Below are 14,701 nucleotides of genomic sequence, written 5' to 3'. Positions count from 1 at the left end.
TTATGTAGTACTGTATTGTGCAGTATGTTATTTAACTGTTACTGGTATGTAAACCTAGTTCTGTTTATTGTGAGCAGGATACATAAATACACTGCATATATTTGTACTCCCAATCCTGTCATGAAGAACTTTCTCGTATTTTTCATGATTATTATTCTATCTTTTTAGTAGGCCTCTGTGCCATTCAAAACATGCAGTGTTGCATGGAAATTGTAGTATGAATTAATTGGCAATTCAATGGCGGGTTTACACAGCCTGATTGTCGGTACGAACGTTACTATGAATGCTTGTTCCTGATAATCGGCCTATGTACGGTAAGTGTGCTGCCGATTGAGTGAAATGATCTGTCATGCAGTACAGTCCAGAAACAATGAATGGGTATGAGGATGAGAGATGGGAGTAGCAAGGTAAATGAAGCTCGTCACCTCAACTGGTGAGCAGGCGGTTATTGGGAAGGAACCGTTCATAATCACTGCTCCATCTGCTCCTGTGTGGTATAGCTATATGAATGCATCAACGTATAAACTAAATATTAATCACAATGTGGCCCTCAGACCAAAATAGGTTATGCACCCCTGATGTAGAGTATAGTAATTTTTGTTTTAACTATTGGACAAGCCCTTTAAATTTTCAGTGCTTCTGGTGCTACAATTCATTCATTTTAGTTTGAAAACCTATACATTGTTTGAATGAAAGTGGTTGTGCAGTGTTAGATATTGATGACCCATCCTGAGGAGAGATCACCAATATCGGAAACTGCACAGCCCCTTTAATGCCATAGTGTATCTTCTCACGTAGTGCTGCAAGACGTTCTACATTCATTTTCTGTGACAATTTTGTAACTCTTATGGCAAGTCTAAATGGCAATAGAGAAATCGTAAAGTTTTCTTACTTTTGATATTTTCCACAGGTTTGGCAACTAAGAAGACATTTGTTTCTAGAAGAAAATGTACATCTAAGGAACTCTATGCCCCTGAACCAAAGACGCCAGGAGAGAAAGATTTCCTCCCATGGAGAACTGCAGAGAGAGCCAACAGACACAGGTACTGTAAAATCACAATATATAACTATGTGCTATGCGGTATAAAGAGCGTAGTGGGCCCTGTAGAAGAAAAGAGGAGCGTGGCAGAACCATAACCAGCTGATGCCTATGTCACAAGGGAAACTCCCGTGTCATACACTAAGCTTGCCTTCAGCTCCATCGCTTATGTAAAGCTAGCCAGGTTACAATTTTGGAGGGAGGGAGATAGCAGTAGGAAAACAATAGGATTGGCCTGTCTATTATCGACATGACAACATATGGTAAGTGCTGCCTTTGTAATATGTTAATATGTGACCTTGGCATTATATAAAGCAGGCATGCTCAACCTGTGGCCCTCCAGCTGTTGTAAAACTACAACTCCCACAATACCCTGCTGTAAGCTGATAGATGTAGGCTGTTCGGGCATGCTGGGAATTGTAGTTTTGCAACAGCCGGAGGGCTGCAGGTTAAGCATGCTTGATTTAAAGGATTATTCCCATCTTATAAAAATAAAGCCCATCGCTAGGATATGCCTTCACTTCCCCCCGAGGAAGCTGCAGTCAGAGGGTTTTGTGGGTTTTGTATTATTTAGCAATGTATCAGGTGTGACTGCCATGGATGAGGATTTAGAAGATCTTGTACTCCATGGATTTGTGTATTGCTGTTTAAATGTGTTGTCTTTGATCTCATTGTGCAGTCGGCTCATTGAAGTGGTGCCCGCCTTTCTCTCTTTTTTTTTTTTGGCCATCATGTGCTGTCTTTTCTTTTTCTTTTTCTTTTTCTTTTTTGCTTAATTTGTTTTGTTTTCTTCCCCAGAGAAATTTCGGTAGTCTCTACTCCTGAGCAGGTAAAGTATTGGCTTATCTGTTTGCATACACTTGGGTGACAAACTTTTTATTTGTGAGTCTTTGTCGCACCAGCCTTCCTTCTTGTATCAGCTGTTTAATATATAGGAGATATTGCAGCACCTACATACTATTACTTTGTTTCCTAATCTAAGGCTTGTAGGGACGCTATTTGTTTGACCACCACATCTATAGGGTGTCAGTTGTCATGAAGTGGATTGGGCTATTTTTCCCAGGTCACCTCAGCATGGCTTAGTGTAGCTTGGGTGTACACATAGCGGTACTGTGCTCTGTGGGCAATTACTGCCACAAATGTCCACAATTTAGCAATGTGGCTGTTGGCTTGGTTTTCACAGTTGAAACATGTTAAAAATAAGTATTTAAAATCTAAAAAAACACCCAACCTAAAAGCCACATCGCAAGACCGTAGCAATTTGTAGTTAAAAATTAGGAAGCTAGGCTGTGTAGCAGACTAGCTACAGCACAGTGAATCCAGCCTTAGGCCTCATACACACGGCCATTCAATGGGGCCGCAACAGATGCAGACAGCACTCCATGTGCTGTCCGCATCCGTTGCTCCGTTCCGTGGTCTGCCAAAAAAAATATAACCTGTCCTATTCTTGTCCGCGTTTCGCGGAAAATAATAGGCAGTTATATTAAAGGCTGTCTGTGCCGTTCTGCAAAATTGCGAAATGCACACGGACGCCATCCGTGTTTTGCGGATCTGCGGTTTGTGGACTGCAAAACACACAGCGGTCGTGTGCATGAGGCCTTACAAACATGTTCACAACTCCATTCTTAAACTCTTTCTAGTATCCATCAAGGATTTGATGATAACATTGTTGTTCTCCACCAGAGGGCAGCACCACCACAGAATACACTGCTTGTGAGAGGATCTCACTAGTATAAGATAAACATGCTTGTATAAAAAGAACTGGCAGAAACAAATGAATCGCCTTCTGTGTAGCAGACAGGAGTTTTGTCATGTATAGTATTGGTGACACAGGTAAAGAGTCGTGCAGTACATATAGAATGTATTTTAGACATGTGCCTTCAGATAAATAAAATATTAAGACAATTAACAGAATTACCTTTTAGATTAAAGGGGTATCTTGGACATTTACGGCCTATTCTATAAACATCTGATAGATGCAGTTCCCCTTTGCCTGTTTTTAATGGCGTGGTAGCTTCATTCATTTCAGTGGGGAAGATTTATCAAAACTTGCCCATAGCAACCAATCGCCAACCACCTTTCACTTTTCAACTCTTGTTTGGAAAATCAATGGTGGAATATGATTATTCGGTGTGGGAAACTAAGCCAGTTTTACATTACACCAGTTATGAAAATTCTCCCACTTTATGTGCAGAGGGATGATAGAAGAGCAGCCTGAACCAATGATAAGACATATTTTTTAATAAAATTTTTTAATTCCACTTTTATTCTTTTTACAAAATGATTTTATACTTATAATGTATTCCAAAACTACTGTATGCTAATACATTATTGCTCTGTGTCTGTGTGGCACAAGCTGTGGTTAGGGCAAAACCACTGTGTCCTCTGGATAGGCCATCAGTATTTGATAGATGAAGGTCTGACACCCAGGACCCCCGCCGATCAACTGCTTGAGAAGGCACGTTCCTGTGAGTTCCCCGGCCTTCTCCGTGCTCGCCAAGCACAGTGCCGTACATTGTACAGCGGCTGTGCTTGGTTTCACAGCTTAGCCCTATTCATTTCTATGGGGATGAGCTGCTCTTAGGCCAAATGACAGATGATTGTGTCTTCACTGGCCTAGGCAAAGCTGCAAGAAGGTTGCAGCACTCACAGGAGTGCCTTCTCAAACGGCTGATCGGTGCGGGTCCCGGATGTCAGACACCCACCAATCAGATACAGAAGATCTATCAAGAGGATAGGCTTGTTCCGTCTTATGGTATCTCTTTGGCATCCCAGTCATATTTGGTGGGAATATCCCCACATTTAAAGTGTAACCATCATGTTTTTATCAAAAGATCAATTTCAACATATGTTACTGCTGCAGCAGCATTATGCATTAAGCAATCTTTAGTTTCTTCACATACCACTGTTTTCTTTGATTTTTTTTTGTTACCTTAGTTACAGCTGTTTTAACCTCTACAATATGAGGACCTTCTCAAGATGGCCCCTCTGCCAGTTCTCTGAGGCCAAAACTGCATTCCCTCAGGTCACATACAACCTTGCTGTAGCCAGCAGCTTCCTGCCATCCAATCAGATTGGATTACTGAGAGACACGCCTCCTCACTCTGAAGCCTAGTGCAGGCATGCAGTGTGAAGGACCGCCCCTCTGCCTTCCTAGCCAGAGACAGATGAGCCATAGCAACGGTCTTTTAAGGGACCAGTGGAAAGGGACAGGAGACATTAATGAAAGCTGTTATTATAAGGTAATTACACGCAATCATTGACAGAGTAACTCAGGTATACATGCCTAGCTCTAATAAACTAGCAAATAAATACAAAATATGACAGTTACACTTTAATGATTATTTATTTTGAAGTGCCTTTAATTCCACGGTGCTGTATATCGAGAGGGTTACACATACATAACCTAAAAAATACTAATACAATTAAAAAATAAAATAAACTATTAACCCCTTAATGACAGGGCAATTTTGCTCCTTCGTGACCAGGCTTATTTTTGAAAATCTGACATGTATCACTTTGTGGTAATAGTTTTGGAACACTTTTACCTATCCAAGCCATTCTGAGATTGTTTTCTCATGACACATTGTACTTCATATATAGCGTATAAGGACCAGCACTCACTTTCTTGATGATATGAAGAGACGTTTATTCAAGGCATAATAGCATCATCAGTGACTAGTTTCTGCTCAAGCCTGAGCCTTTTTCAAACTGCAGTTTTTTTGCACAGTTTTTTTTTTTTCCTGGTGTTCACCTGAAATGTTAGGTCATGTTTAGAGTATTTTTTTTTCTTCTTCATTTTTACCGAATTATAAATGTGTGTATATGCAGTGTGTTTACTGCAGTGTATTTTCTTTCACAGTAAGCCTGATCAGGCTCCTGCCTCTGTCAGGAGCCTGTCAGGCTTACATACTATGGCAAGCATGGATGCCTGTATAAGGCGTCCAGTTGCCATGGTAACCACCGGGATGCTGCACAGCAGAGCAGCACCTGGTGGGAGGGGGGAAGGGGGAGTGATCAACACAGTAGCGCAGCCCAGATCATCTCTACACTCACTGAGCTGCTCGGAGCTGCGGTGCTGAACGCTGCCATTGGTCAGTCAAATCTAACTGACCAATTGCAGCGATTTAAAGGCAAGGAACACGCTGATTGGTCCCCGCCGGGTGCCCGGGAAGCTCTGCTGTCCGTGACACCCGTTTGCAAGTGTACTTTGATCTCATGACTTACTGTGTACGTCAAGATGCAGTAACTAACACCACATCATGACGTACACAGTACATCATTGTTCATTAAGGGGTTACAGGGGTTGTCTCACTTCACCAAGTGGCATTTATCATGTAGCTAAAGTTAATACAAGACACTTTCTAATGTATTGTGATTGTCCACATTGCTTCCTTTGGCTGGATTCATTTTTCCATCACATTATACACTGCTTGTTTCCATGGTTACGACTCTCCTGTAATCCTTCAGCTGTGGCCGTGCTTGCACACTATAGGAAAAAGCGCTGGCCTATTTGGTGGCAGGGACCATGGTAGCACACATAGGCTGGTGGCTTTTCCGATACAAGCACAACCACCACTGATGGATTGCAGGGTGGTTGTAACCATAAATACGAGCAGTGTATAATGTAATGGAAAAATGAATCCAGCCAGCAAAGGAGGCAATATGGACAATCACAGTACATTAGTAAGTGCCTTATATTATTTTTCTCTACATGATAAATGCCACTTGCTGAAGTGAGAGAGCCCCTTTAGCAAATTCGTAGAGAGGGGGAGAGGACCCTGCCCATAAGAATTTTCTGGGAGCGGGTTCTGACCATTTATGTCTCATTTTACACACCTGTTGAGATATTTCTTGATAGCAGCTACAATGGTAATCCCATGGCACTGGAGGTCTAGGGTACTTCCCTTTCTCGGTGAGTGGGTCTCTGAATTACTTCATATGATGAGAATAAAGGAACTGATTGCAGAATAGTATAATTGCTCTGAAGCTTTTATTGCCTGGCAGCCTTGGGAATCCTTCAGAGTCATCTAAGTTCCCTAGTTGAGCTCACTTCGATTGTAGAAAGATATCTTCCCTGTAACTCCCCACCCCACTGTCAATTGTGTTGTGAGCCTTTTATATATTTTGTTTCTGCTTTACATATTTGTAGGTTCCCATATAGTTTCCTTTGGGCTAGCATTGTCACTGTTTATTCGTGTGTTTTGCTAGAGGACATGATGGGGTTGGTGGTTTTCCTAGCCTTTAGTACTTGTGCCTTTTTTCTATATCTTTCCTCTTTGGAGATTAATACATATTTTGAAATTCGTTTACGCTTTGTTTACCGGTAAAAGGTGAATTGTGTTATGGATTCCATCATAATAGAAGTCTATGGGCTGCAAAACAGATCTTTCCCGTTTCCATTATGCAGGGCAGTCTTCTCCTGCATAACGGAAACGGGACGGGTCCGTTTTGCAGCCCATGGACTTCCATTATGACGGAATGCCTCTGAAGGCATTCCGTTATGCATTCCGTCATAGAATTGCGTTATGGTCCATGGTAACGGAATTTATAATGCAATTTACCGTTTACCAGTAAACAAAGCGTGACTGAATTTCATAACCTGAAATTCACTCATCTCTAATTTTGATCATTATAAATGCATTGCCTATGTCTTTATTCCCACAGGAGTAGTTCGGGCTACTGGTAGGCAGTGTTTATTTTATTTTTAGTGTTTATTTTATTTTTTTATTTTATTCTTATTTGTATGCTATCTGATTTATTATAACTTGCCGTGAGACACAAGTAGCCATTGTTATTGGGCTACTAAAAGTTGAAAGTTGTCTTTTTATTTTTATGAATCTTAAGTAGAGATCAATGACCTTTTCTTTTATAACAGACCACCTACAAAGTTTCTTTATTTTATCATGTGTGAGTGAATACTCACAACATAAATTTTTGTCATTAGAAAGGAACCCCATTAAATGTCTTGATGCACAGCGGGAGCTCTACAGACAGTGATGAATCCGAGAGTTCATCAGACCTCATTATTGAAGAACCTGTTGTGTGTGGCCTTCACATGAAAAGCAGCACAACGGACTACAAGCGCCTGCAGGTAACATGGGCTCGTGCACTGTTAACAAACCCATCTTTCCCACAGGCTTTATTAGTGCAATATATATGCGGAACCTGAATTCATTTGAGGCCTGTTGGCACAAGGAGAGTATCATACAGAGTCGTTTCCTATTCTAAGGAGTTCCCCTTACACAGATAATTTCGATCAAGATGTATTTGCTAAGTCCCACTTATGCATTTATATAGTGAACATAGCATTGCTGTTTGCATTTTTTATTTTCGTATTTTAGTATTTTCAGCCACGGCGACGCGCACATATGTCATTTTAAAGAATGTGCTGACTAAGGCCCCATGCACACAACAGTGTTTTTGTTCCGCATCTCATCAGCATTTTTTGCAGATTGGCTGCGGGCCCATTTAGGTCAATGGTGCTGCACAGAACACAGACAGCACACCGCGTGCCTTCTGCATCTGTATGTCCATTCCACTGCCCCACAAAAGAGATAGAACATGTCCTATTTTTGTCAGTTTTGCAGCCAAGAATAAGCATTTTCCACATAGGGAGGGATGTGTGCACAGCTGGTATCCTTTTTTTCCGGATCCGCGATTTGCAGACCATTAAACAGATACAGTCATATGCATGGTGTCTGAACCCGCTGCTGTCTCGAAAATGGGGCCTCTTCTCATGCTGATGCATGCGCATAACGGAGAGAGACTGACAGTAGTGCGAGACGGGGTCCCATTCTTGAGACAGGTGTTCGTTCCACCGCTGGTGCATCAAAAAATTTAAGCTTTTCCACCCAGAATATCTTTTTGCAGCAGAATAAATGCATCATGCCTACTTTCAAGGGGTTCTCTGACCTTTTCTTACTGATAATCTATTCTTTGGATGCTGATGACCTATCCAATCAGCGGGGGTCCGACACCTGGGACCCCCGCCGATCAGCTGATTGAAAAGGCAGCCGTGCTCACAGTAGCACTGCAGCCTTCTCACTGCTTCCCCCAGGCCAGTGACGTCATGATTGTGGCGTGGGCTGGGCCAAGTGAATGGGGCTGAGCTGCGCCCAGACCGTGTGACAGAGTCGTGACGACACTGGCCTGCAAGAAGCACCGCTGCCTTCACAAACAGCTGATGACCTGTCCAAAGGATAGATCATCAGTAAGAAAAAGGAGGAGAACCCCCTTTAATCTGGACAGGAATGTGCTTTTTTTTCTGCTGTGCTGTTATTCACGTAATGATTTATTCTGGCTTGCAGTTGTCACAATAGGTCAAGTACAAGATGTGACTTGACTGTGAGAAGTACTTGACTGTGAGAAGTGCCTTACTAATATACTGTAAGCACTGTCTAAAGTGTTACCTCTCTGGTTGACAGGTTGCATTTCAGGAATGCCAGCTGAGGTTGGAGCAGGAAAGAAAAACAAGATTAAGAGCTGATGACAGGATAATGGAGGTAATCAAGTAATGCATTTAATCCAGTTAGAACTTTAATCCCCATACACACAAGAGTACATGCACAGTGGTTTTACTTTGTCCATCTCCTGTCATTATAACCTAAATCAAATGGTAAGGGTCCATTCACACGTCCGTATGTGTTTTGCAGATCCGCAAATTGAGGATCCACAAAACACGGACACCGGCAATGTGCGTTCTGCATTTTGAGGACCGCACATCGCCGGCACTCTCATAGAAAATGCCTGAATATCCGGAAGTGCGAATCCTCAAATGCGGATGCGGACAGCACATTCCGGCCCCATTGAACATGGATGTGTCCGCACCTGTTCCGCAAAATTTCTGAACGGATGCGGACCCATTTTGCGGACGTGTGAATGGACCCTAAAGTTGGTAGACTGAGATGGCTTTTTAAATAGAAAGGGCAGGAACACTGGTGTATGTTGTGCATGTCTCGAAATGTTTTTTTGTATTTTGTTTTTGGCCTGGGATAGGAGAGAGGAGAGCAAAATTGCTCTGCCATGCGTTGTCCTCACAGGCCCTACACTGGGTGTAACACAGTTTGCCTTAAAGGTAGCCTGTCACTTTAAATATTGTGTTTGAGCTGCAGGCAGCACGATATAGAGCAGGAGGAGCTGAGCAGATTGATATATATTGTGGGAAAAGTTTCAGTATAACTTGTATTTCATTCATTTAAATTCCTGCTCATTCTGGGCTGTGAAGTCAAGGGGGCAGTCCTATCAGTGATTGACAGCTATCTCTGTATACACAGTCATAGAGGAAAGGCTGTCAGTCACAGATAGGATCGCCTCCATGATGTCAAATCCCCGAATGAGCAGAAATTTAGATCAATGAAAAACAAGCTTTTCCGAATCTTTTTCCACAAAACTATATAACAATCTGCTCCTATAAAATGCTGCCTGCAGCTCGGACACCTTGTTCAATGTGACAGGTTTCCTTTAAGTGTCACTTTATTGAAACTAGAGCTAAGGTGCAGGCTTTAACGCGTGCAGTGGAGGCAGCGGAAGCTAACTACAGGTCCTTCTAAAAAAAATTAGCATATTGTGATAAAGTTCATTATTTTCTGTAATGTACTGATAAACATTAGACTTTCATATATTTTAGATTCATTACACACCAACTGAAGTAGTTCAAGCCTTTTATTGTTTTAATATTGATGATTTTGGCATACAGCTCATGAAAACCCAAATCTAAAAGAATTAGCATATTTCATCCGACCAATAAAAGAAAAGTGTTTTTAATACAAAAAAAGTCAACCTTCAAATAATTATGTTCAGTTCTGCACTCAATACTTGGTCGGGAATCCTTTTGCAGAAATGACTGCTTCAATGCGGCGTGGCATGGAGGCAATCAGCCTGTGGCACTGCTGAGGTGTTATGGAGGCCCAGAATGCTTCGATAGCGGCCTTAAGCTCATCCAGAGTGTTGGGTCTTGCGTCTCTCAACTTTCTCTTCCCAATATCCCACAGATTCTCTATGGGGCTCAGGTCAGGAGAGTTGGCAGGCCAATTGAGCACAGTAATACCATGGTCAGTAAACCATTTACCAGTGGTTTTGGCACTGTGAGCAGGTGCCAGGTCGTGCTGAAAAATGAAATCTTCATCTCCATAAAGCTTTTCAGCAGATGGAAGCATGAAGTGCTCCAAAATCTCCTGATAGCTAGCTGCATTGACCCTGCCCTTGATAAAACACAGTGGACCAACACCAGCAGCTGACATGGCACCCCAGACCATCACTGACTGTGGGTACTTGACACTGGACTTCAGGCATTTTGGCATTTCCCTCTCCCCAGTCTTCCTCCAGACTCTGGCACCTTGATTTCTGAATGACATGCAACAGTCCAGTGCTGCTTCTCTGTAGCCCAGGTCAGGCGCTTCTGCCGCTGTTTCTGGTTCAAAAGTGGCTTGACCTGGGGAATGCGGCACCTGTAGCCCATTTCCTGCACACGCCTGTACACGGTGGCTCTGGATGTTTCTACTCCAGACTCAGTCCACTGCTTCCGCAGGTCCCCCAAGGTCTGGAATCGGTCCTTCTCCACAATCTTCCTCAGGGTCCGGTCACCTCTTCTCGTTGTGCAGCGTTTTCTGCCACACTTTTTCCTTCCCACAGACTTCCCACTGAGGTGCCTTGATACAGCACTCTGGGAACAGCCTATTCGTTCAGAAATTTCTTTCTGTGTCTTACCCTCTTGCTTGAGGGTGTCAATGATGGCCTTCTGGACAGCAGTCAGGTCGGCAGTCTTACCCATGATTGCGGTTTTGAGTAATGAACCAGGCTGGGAGTTTTTAAAAGCCTCAGGAATCTTTTGCAGGTGTTTAGAGTTAATTAGTTGATTCAGGTGATTAGGTTAATAGCTCGTTTAGAGAACCTTTTCATGATATGCTAATTTTTTTAGATAGGAATTTTGGGTTTTCATGAGCTGTATGCCAAAATCATCAATATTAAAACAATAAAAGGCTTGAACTACTTCAGTTGGTGTGTAATGAATCTAAAATATATGAAAGTCTAATGTTTATCAGTACATTACAGAAAATAATGAACTTTATCACAATATGCTAATTTTTTGAGAAGGACCTGTATATAAATGAACCAATTGATAGGCATAGAGAATTATGGAAGGGGGCACAGAAAGAGCTGAATGATAGGCTATTACTTAATGCTAGGAACAAGCAGTTCTTCCAAAAACAAATGTATTATGAGGAAGGAGAAAGGACAGGAAGGATGCTTTCTTTGATCTCAAGGGCTCAGCGTCCGTCTAATTATATAGCAACTCTCAGGGATTCAGCTGGAGATCTATGTACTGCTCAGGAGCGAATACTGGAGATTATGAGGGGATTCTACTCCGATCTGTATGTGTCTCGTTTATCCGCTTCTGATGAAGACATGGACTTCTTCCTTGAGGGATTGCGTATGCCTACACTCACTTCAGATCAGCGTGTTAAGTTAGACTCCCCTATAACGATCACTGAGATGGAATTGGCACTGTCCAGTATGTCTAATAATAAAGCCCCGGGTGGAGATGGCTTGCCGGTGGAGATTTACAGACGTTTTGCCTCAGTTATGCTACCCCAATTATTGGAGGTTTTTAAGGAGGCAATGACAAGGAAAAGACTACCTTCTAGTATGACTGAGGCAACAATTGTGGTTCTCCCGAAGCCGGGTAAAGATATTTTGGAGGCTGAATCATATAGGCCAATCACATTACTTCAGGTAGACATTAAAATACTGGCAAAAGTTCTAGCGAACCGTTTGAACTCGGTTATAGCTTCTCTTATTCACCCTGATCAGGCTGGCTTTATGCCAAATATGTCTACGGCGGTCAATATGAGGCGCTTATACCTAAATATCCAGAGACAAGCTTCGGAGGCGGCGGTCGCATCTCTAGATGCGGCCAAAGCCTTTGATAGCGTAGAATGGAGATACTTGTGGAAGATATTAAAGAAGTTAGGGTTTGGCCAGTCATTTATAGGGTGGATCCAGCTCTTATATAATAAACCATCAGCTAGGATTAGGGTAAATGGCAATATTGTCAGATAGCTTCACACTCCATAGGGGAACGAGGCAGGGGTGTCCTCTGTCACCTCTGCTATTTGCGATAGCCATTGAGCCTCTAGCGGAAGCTATAAGATCGTCGGTGGGGATAAAAGGCTTCACATATGGTTCATTAGAGGAGAAAGTGGCACTATATGCCGATGATTTGTTATTATTTATGGATAATTGGAGGGGGTCTCTCCCGGTGGCAATGGAAGTGATCAATGGGTTTGGGAAAATGTCAGGCCTCTGCATCAACTGGACTAAGTCAGTGCTGATGCCATTGAAGGTAGATGTCACTAACACCAGTTCATGTGTGGAGGGTTTACAGGTTGTCCACTCTTTCAAATATCTGGGTATTCAGGTTTCACGCAGTGAGCTAGAGTTTGAGAAATTGAACATTACCCCGCTGTTACAGAAGTTTAGACAGAAGGTTAATGCTTGGACAAAACTAACACTATCAATCATAGGCAGGACGAAACTGATAAAACTGATACTGATGCCACAACTTCTCTATGTGCTACATAATGCCCCTGTATGGCTTCCTCTTAGGATCTTCTATGTAGTTAATGCAATATTCAGGGACCTTATCTGGTACCCCCCGCATTAAATTGGAAACTCTGTGCAGGCCAAAGACAGGGGGAGGTTTGGGGGTTCCTGATCCAAGGATGTATTATCTGGCGGCACAATTGCAGCATATGAGAGGATGGGAGTCGACGGATGACTTGGGTACAGCCAGCAAAATTATTCAGTCTCTCGTGGGCTGTCAAAACCTGAAGTCTGCTCTGGAGGAGGGTACTTTTCATGCAAAGGGTAATGCATTCAAGGCACTTCATTCCATTCACAACACATGGTGGAAGGCCAAAGAAATCATAGGTATTCAAGGCTACTCAGATGTCACTCCTATATGTCCGAATTTTATGTATACTGAAGTAAACAAGGTTAGTGGGGTAAAGGTATGGAATACTTTAGGACTGAAATATATGGGTCAATTGTTTGATAATAATGTACTTAAAGAATTCTCTAGCCTGCAGCAGGAGTTTGGGCTGCAGAAGTCCCAATTCTATTTATATCTGCAACTTAGACACGCGTTACGTGCTCAGGACCAGGTGATAGCGGTCTGCCCTGCGCAGAAAAATTTGGTAATAGACCTGGTGAAATCTAGTGGAGGTACAAAAGGAGTGATATCTTATGTCTTATGGAAGCGCAATTTAAGAAGCAACAATTTCAGCTGTATGATAAATGGAAGAGGGATGCCCCTGACTTAACGGAGGAACAATGGGATACTGTCCTAGAGGATTTTACTCAGGTTGCGGTTAGTGAGGCTCAAAGGGTATCTCAACTCTTGTTACTACACAGAGTATACAAAACTCCGGTCCTGATGAAAAGAATGGGGTACAGGAGTGACGATTGCTGCCCGAGGTGCGATGTAGCGAACGCAGATCTCATTCACTTGATGTGGAATTGCCCTAGGCTGAGGAGATATTGGGTTGGGGTAGGTGAATTGGTGAAAACTGTTTTTGATGTTGAACTCAGTATGAAAGTGACGGAATGTATGTTAGGATGTGTGAATATACCATATTCACTGCCTGAGAAAAGATTGGCTGTCATTAGAGTATTGTGTCAGGCTAGGAAAGTAATAGCATTTCACTGGTTAAGTAGACAACCGCCATCAAGGGGAGAACTGGAAAAAAGAATACACGTGCTGATTAGTTTGGAGAACTATGTATACCAGAAAAGGAACTGTTTAAAAAAGTTTGAAAAGATATGGTCACTATGGATTCAACACTACAATCTACAGATGTAAAGGAATGAGAGAGGGAGTGAGTGAATGAGGGAGGGATGTATAGGAATGAGTGGAAAGAGGGGGGCGGAGAGAATACTTGAAAGTACGTAGGATAACTAACTTTAAGGGTCTCAGGAAAAAAGGAGGATCTTTTGTATACTTTTGTATGTCCACATACTCCTCTAGAACGTAACACATTGTTCACAACTGCACGATTCTGAGTTACAGTAATGTGATATGTAAAACTAAGGCAATGATTTGTCGGATATTATGATGCGATGATGTACACTTGCTCTTGTCCCATGGGATATGTTGGGGGGAGGGGGACTGGGGGGGACAGTGGGGGACAGTGTTCTGTCTGTTGTTAAATTGGAAAATCTTAAATAAAAAGAATCTGATTTAAAAAAAGTGTCACTTTATAATAGTTGGCTTGCTTTTTACAGATGAAGATTTTATTTAACAGGGAAACACAATTATATTAGGTTTAAAACATGCTTGACTAGCATTTTAGGATTCATAATATTAAAAACCGGCATATATTTTGAAAATGATTGGACTAAAAGTGGCATTTCTTACTCCAACATGCGCATCTTGAGCAAATTCTGGAGCCTGTCAAAATGATGTAAAGTTGGCAGAAGTGTTGTATTTTTAGTCATACTAGGAAACCTATACAAAACTCTTGTGTTTCTGGTGAAGAAAAGTTGTTGAGATATATATTTAAGAAAGCTAACATATAGGCTCCATTCACACGTCCGCAAATGGGTCCGCATCCGTTCCGCAATTTTGCGGAACGGGTGCGGACCTATTCATTCTCTATGGGG

The 14,701-nt window shown here is 42.3% G+C and overlaps 1 protein-coding gene across 3 annotated transcripts in view; it reads left to right on the top strand.

Annotated features, from left to right (window-relative positions):
- The window catches only part of CEP78 (centrosomal protein 78), an 85,481-nt gene that overhangs the window by 57,079 nt on the left and 13,701 nt on the right, over window positions 1-14,701 (top strand). For all 3 annotated transcript variants that reach the window (XM_044273819.1, XM_044273816.1, XM_044273827.1), the window contains 4 exons: window positions 911-1,043; window positions 1,838-1,868; window positions 6,987-7,133; window positions 8,467-8,544. In XM_044273819.1, coding sequence (XP_044129754.1) covers window positions 911-1,043; window positions 1,838-1,868; window positions 6,987-7,133; window positions 8,467-8,544 — 389 coding nt within the window. The remainder of the gene's footprint in view (window positions 1-910; window positions 1,044-1,837; window positions 1,869-6,986; window positions 7,134-8,466; window positions 8,545-14,701) is intronic.

Source organism: Bufo gargarizans, chromosome 1 (assembly GCF_014858855.1).
Source record: "Bufo gargarizans isolate SCDJY-AF-19 chromosome 1, ASM1485885v1, whole genome shotgun sequence".
NCBI classification, from domain to species: Eukaryota; Metazoa; Chordata; class Amphibia; order Anura; family Bufonidae; genus Bufo; species Bufo gargarizans.
The sequence above is the reverse complement of the archived record's forward strand: the minus strand, read 5'-3'. Positions and strand labels throughout refer to the sequence as shown.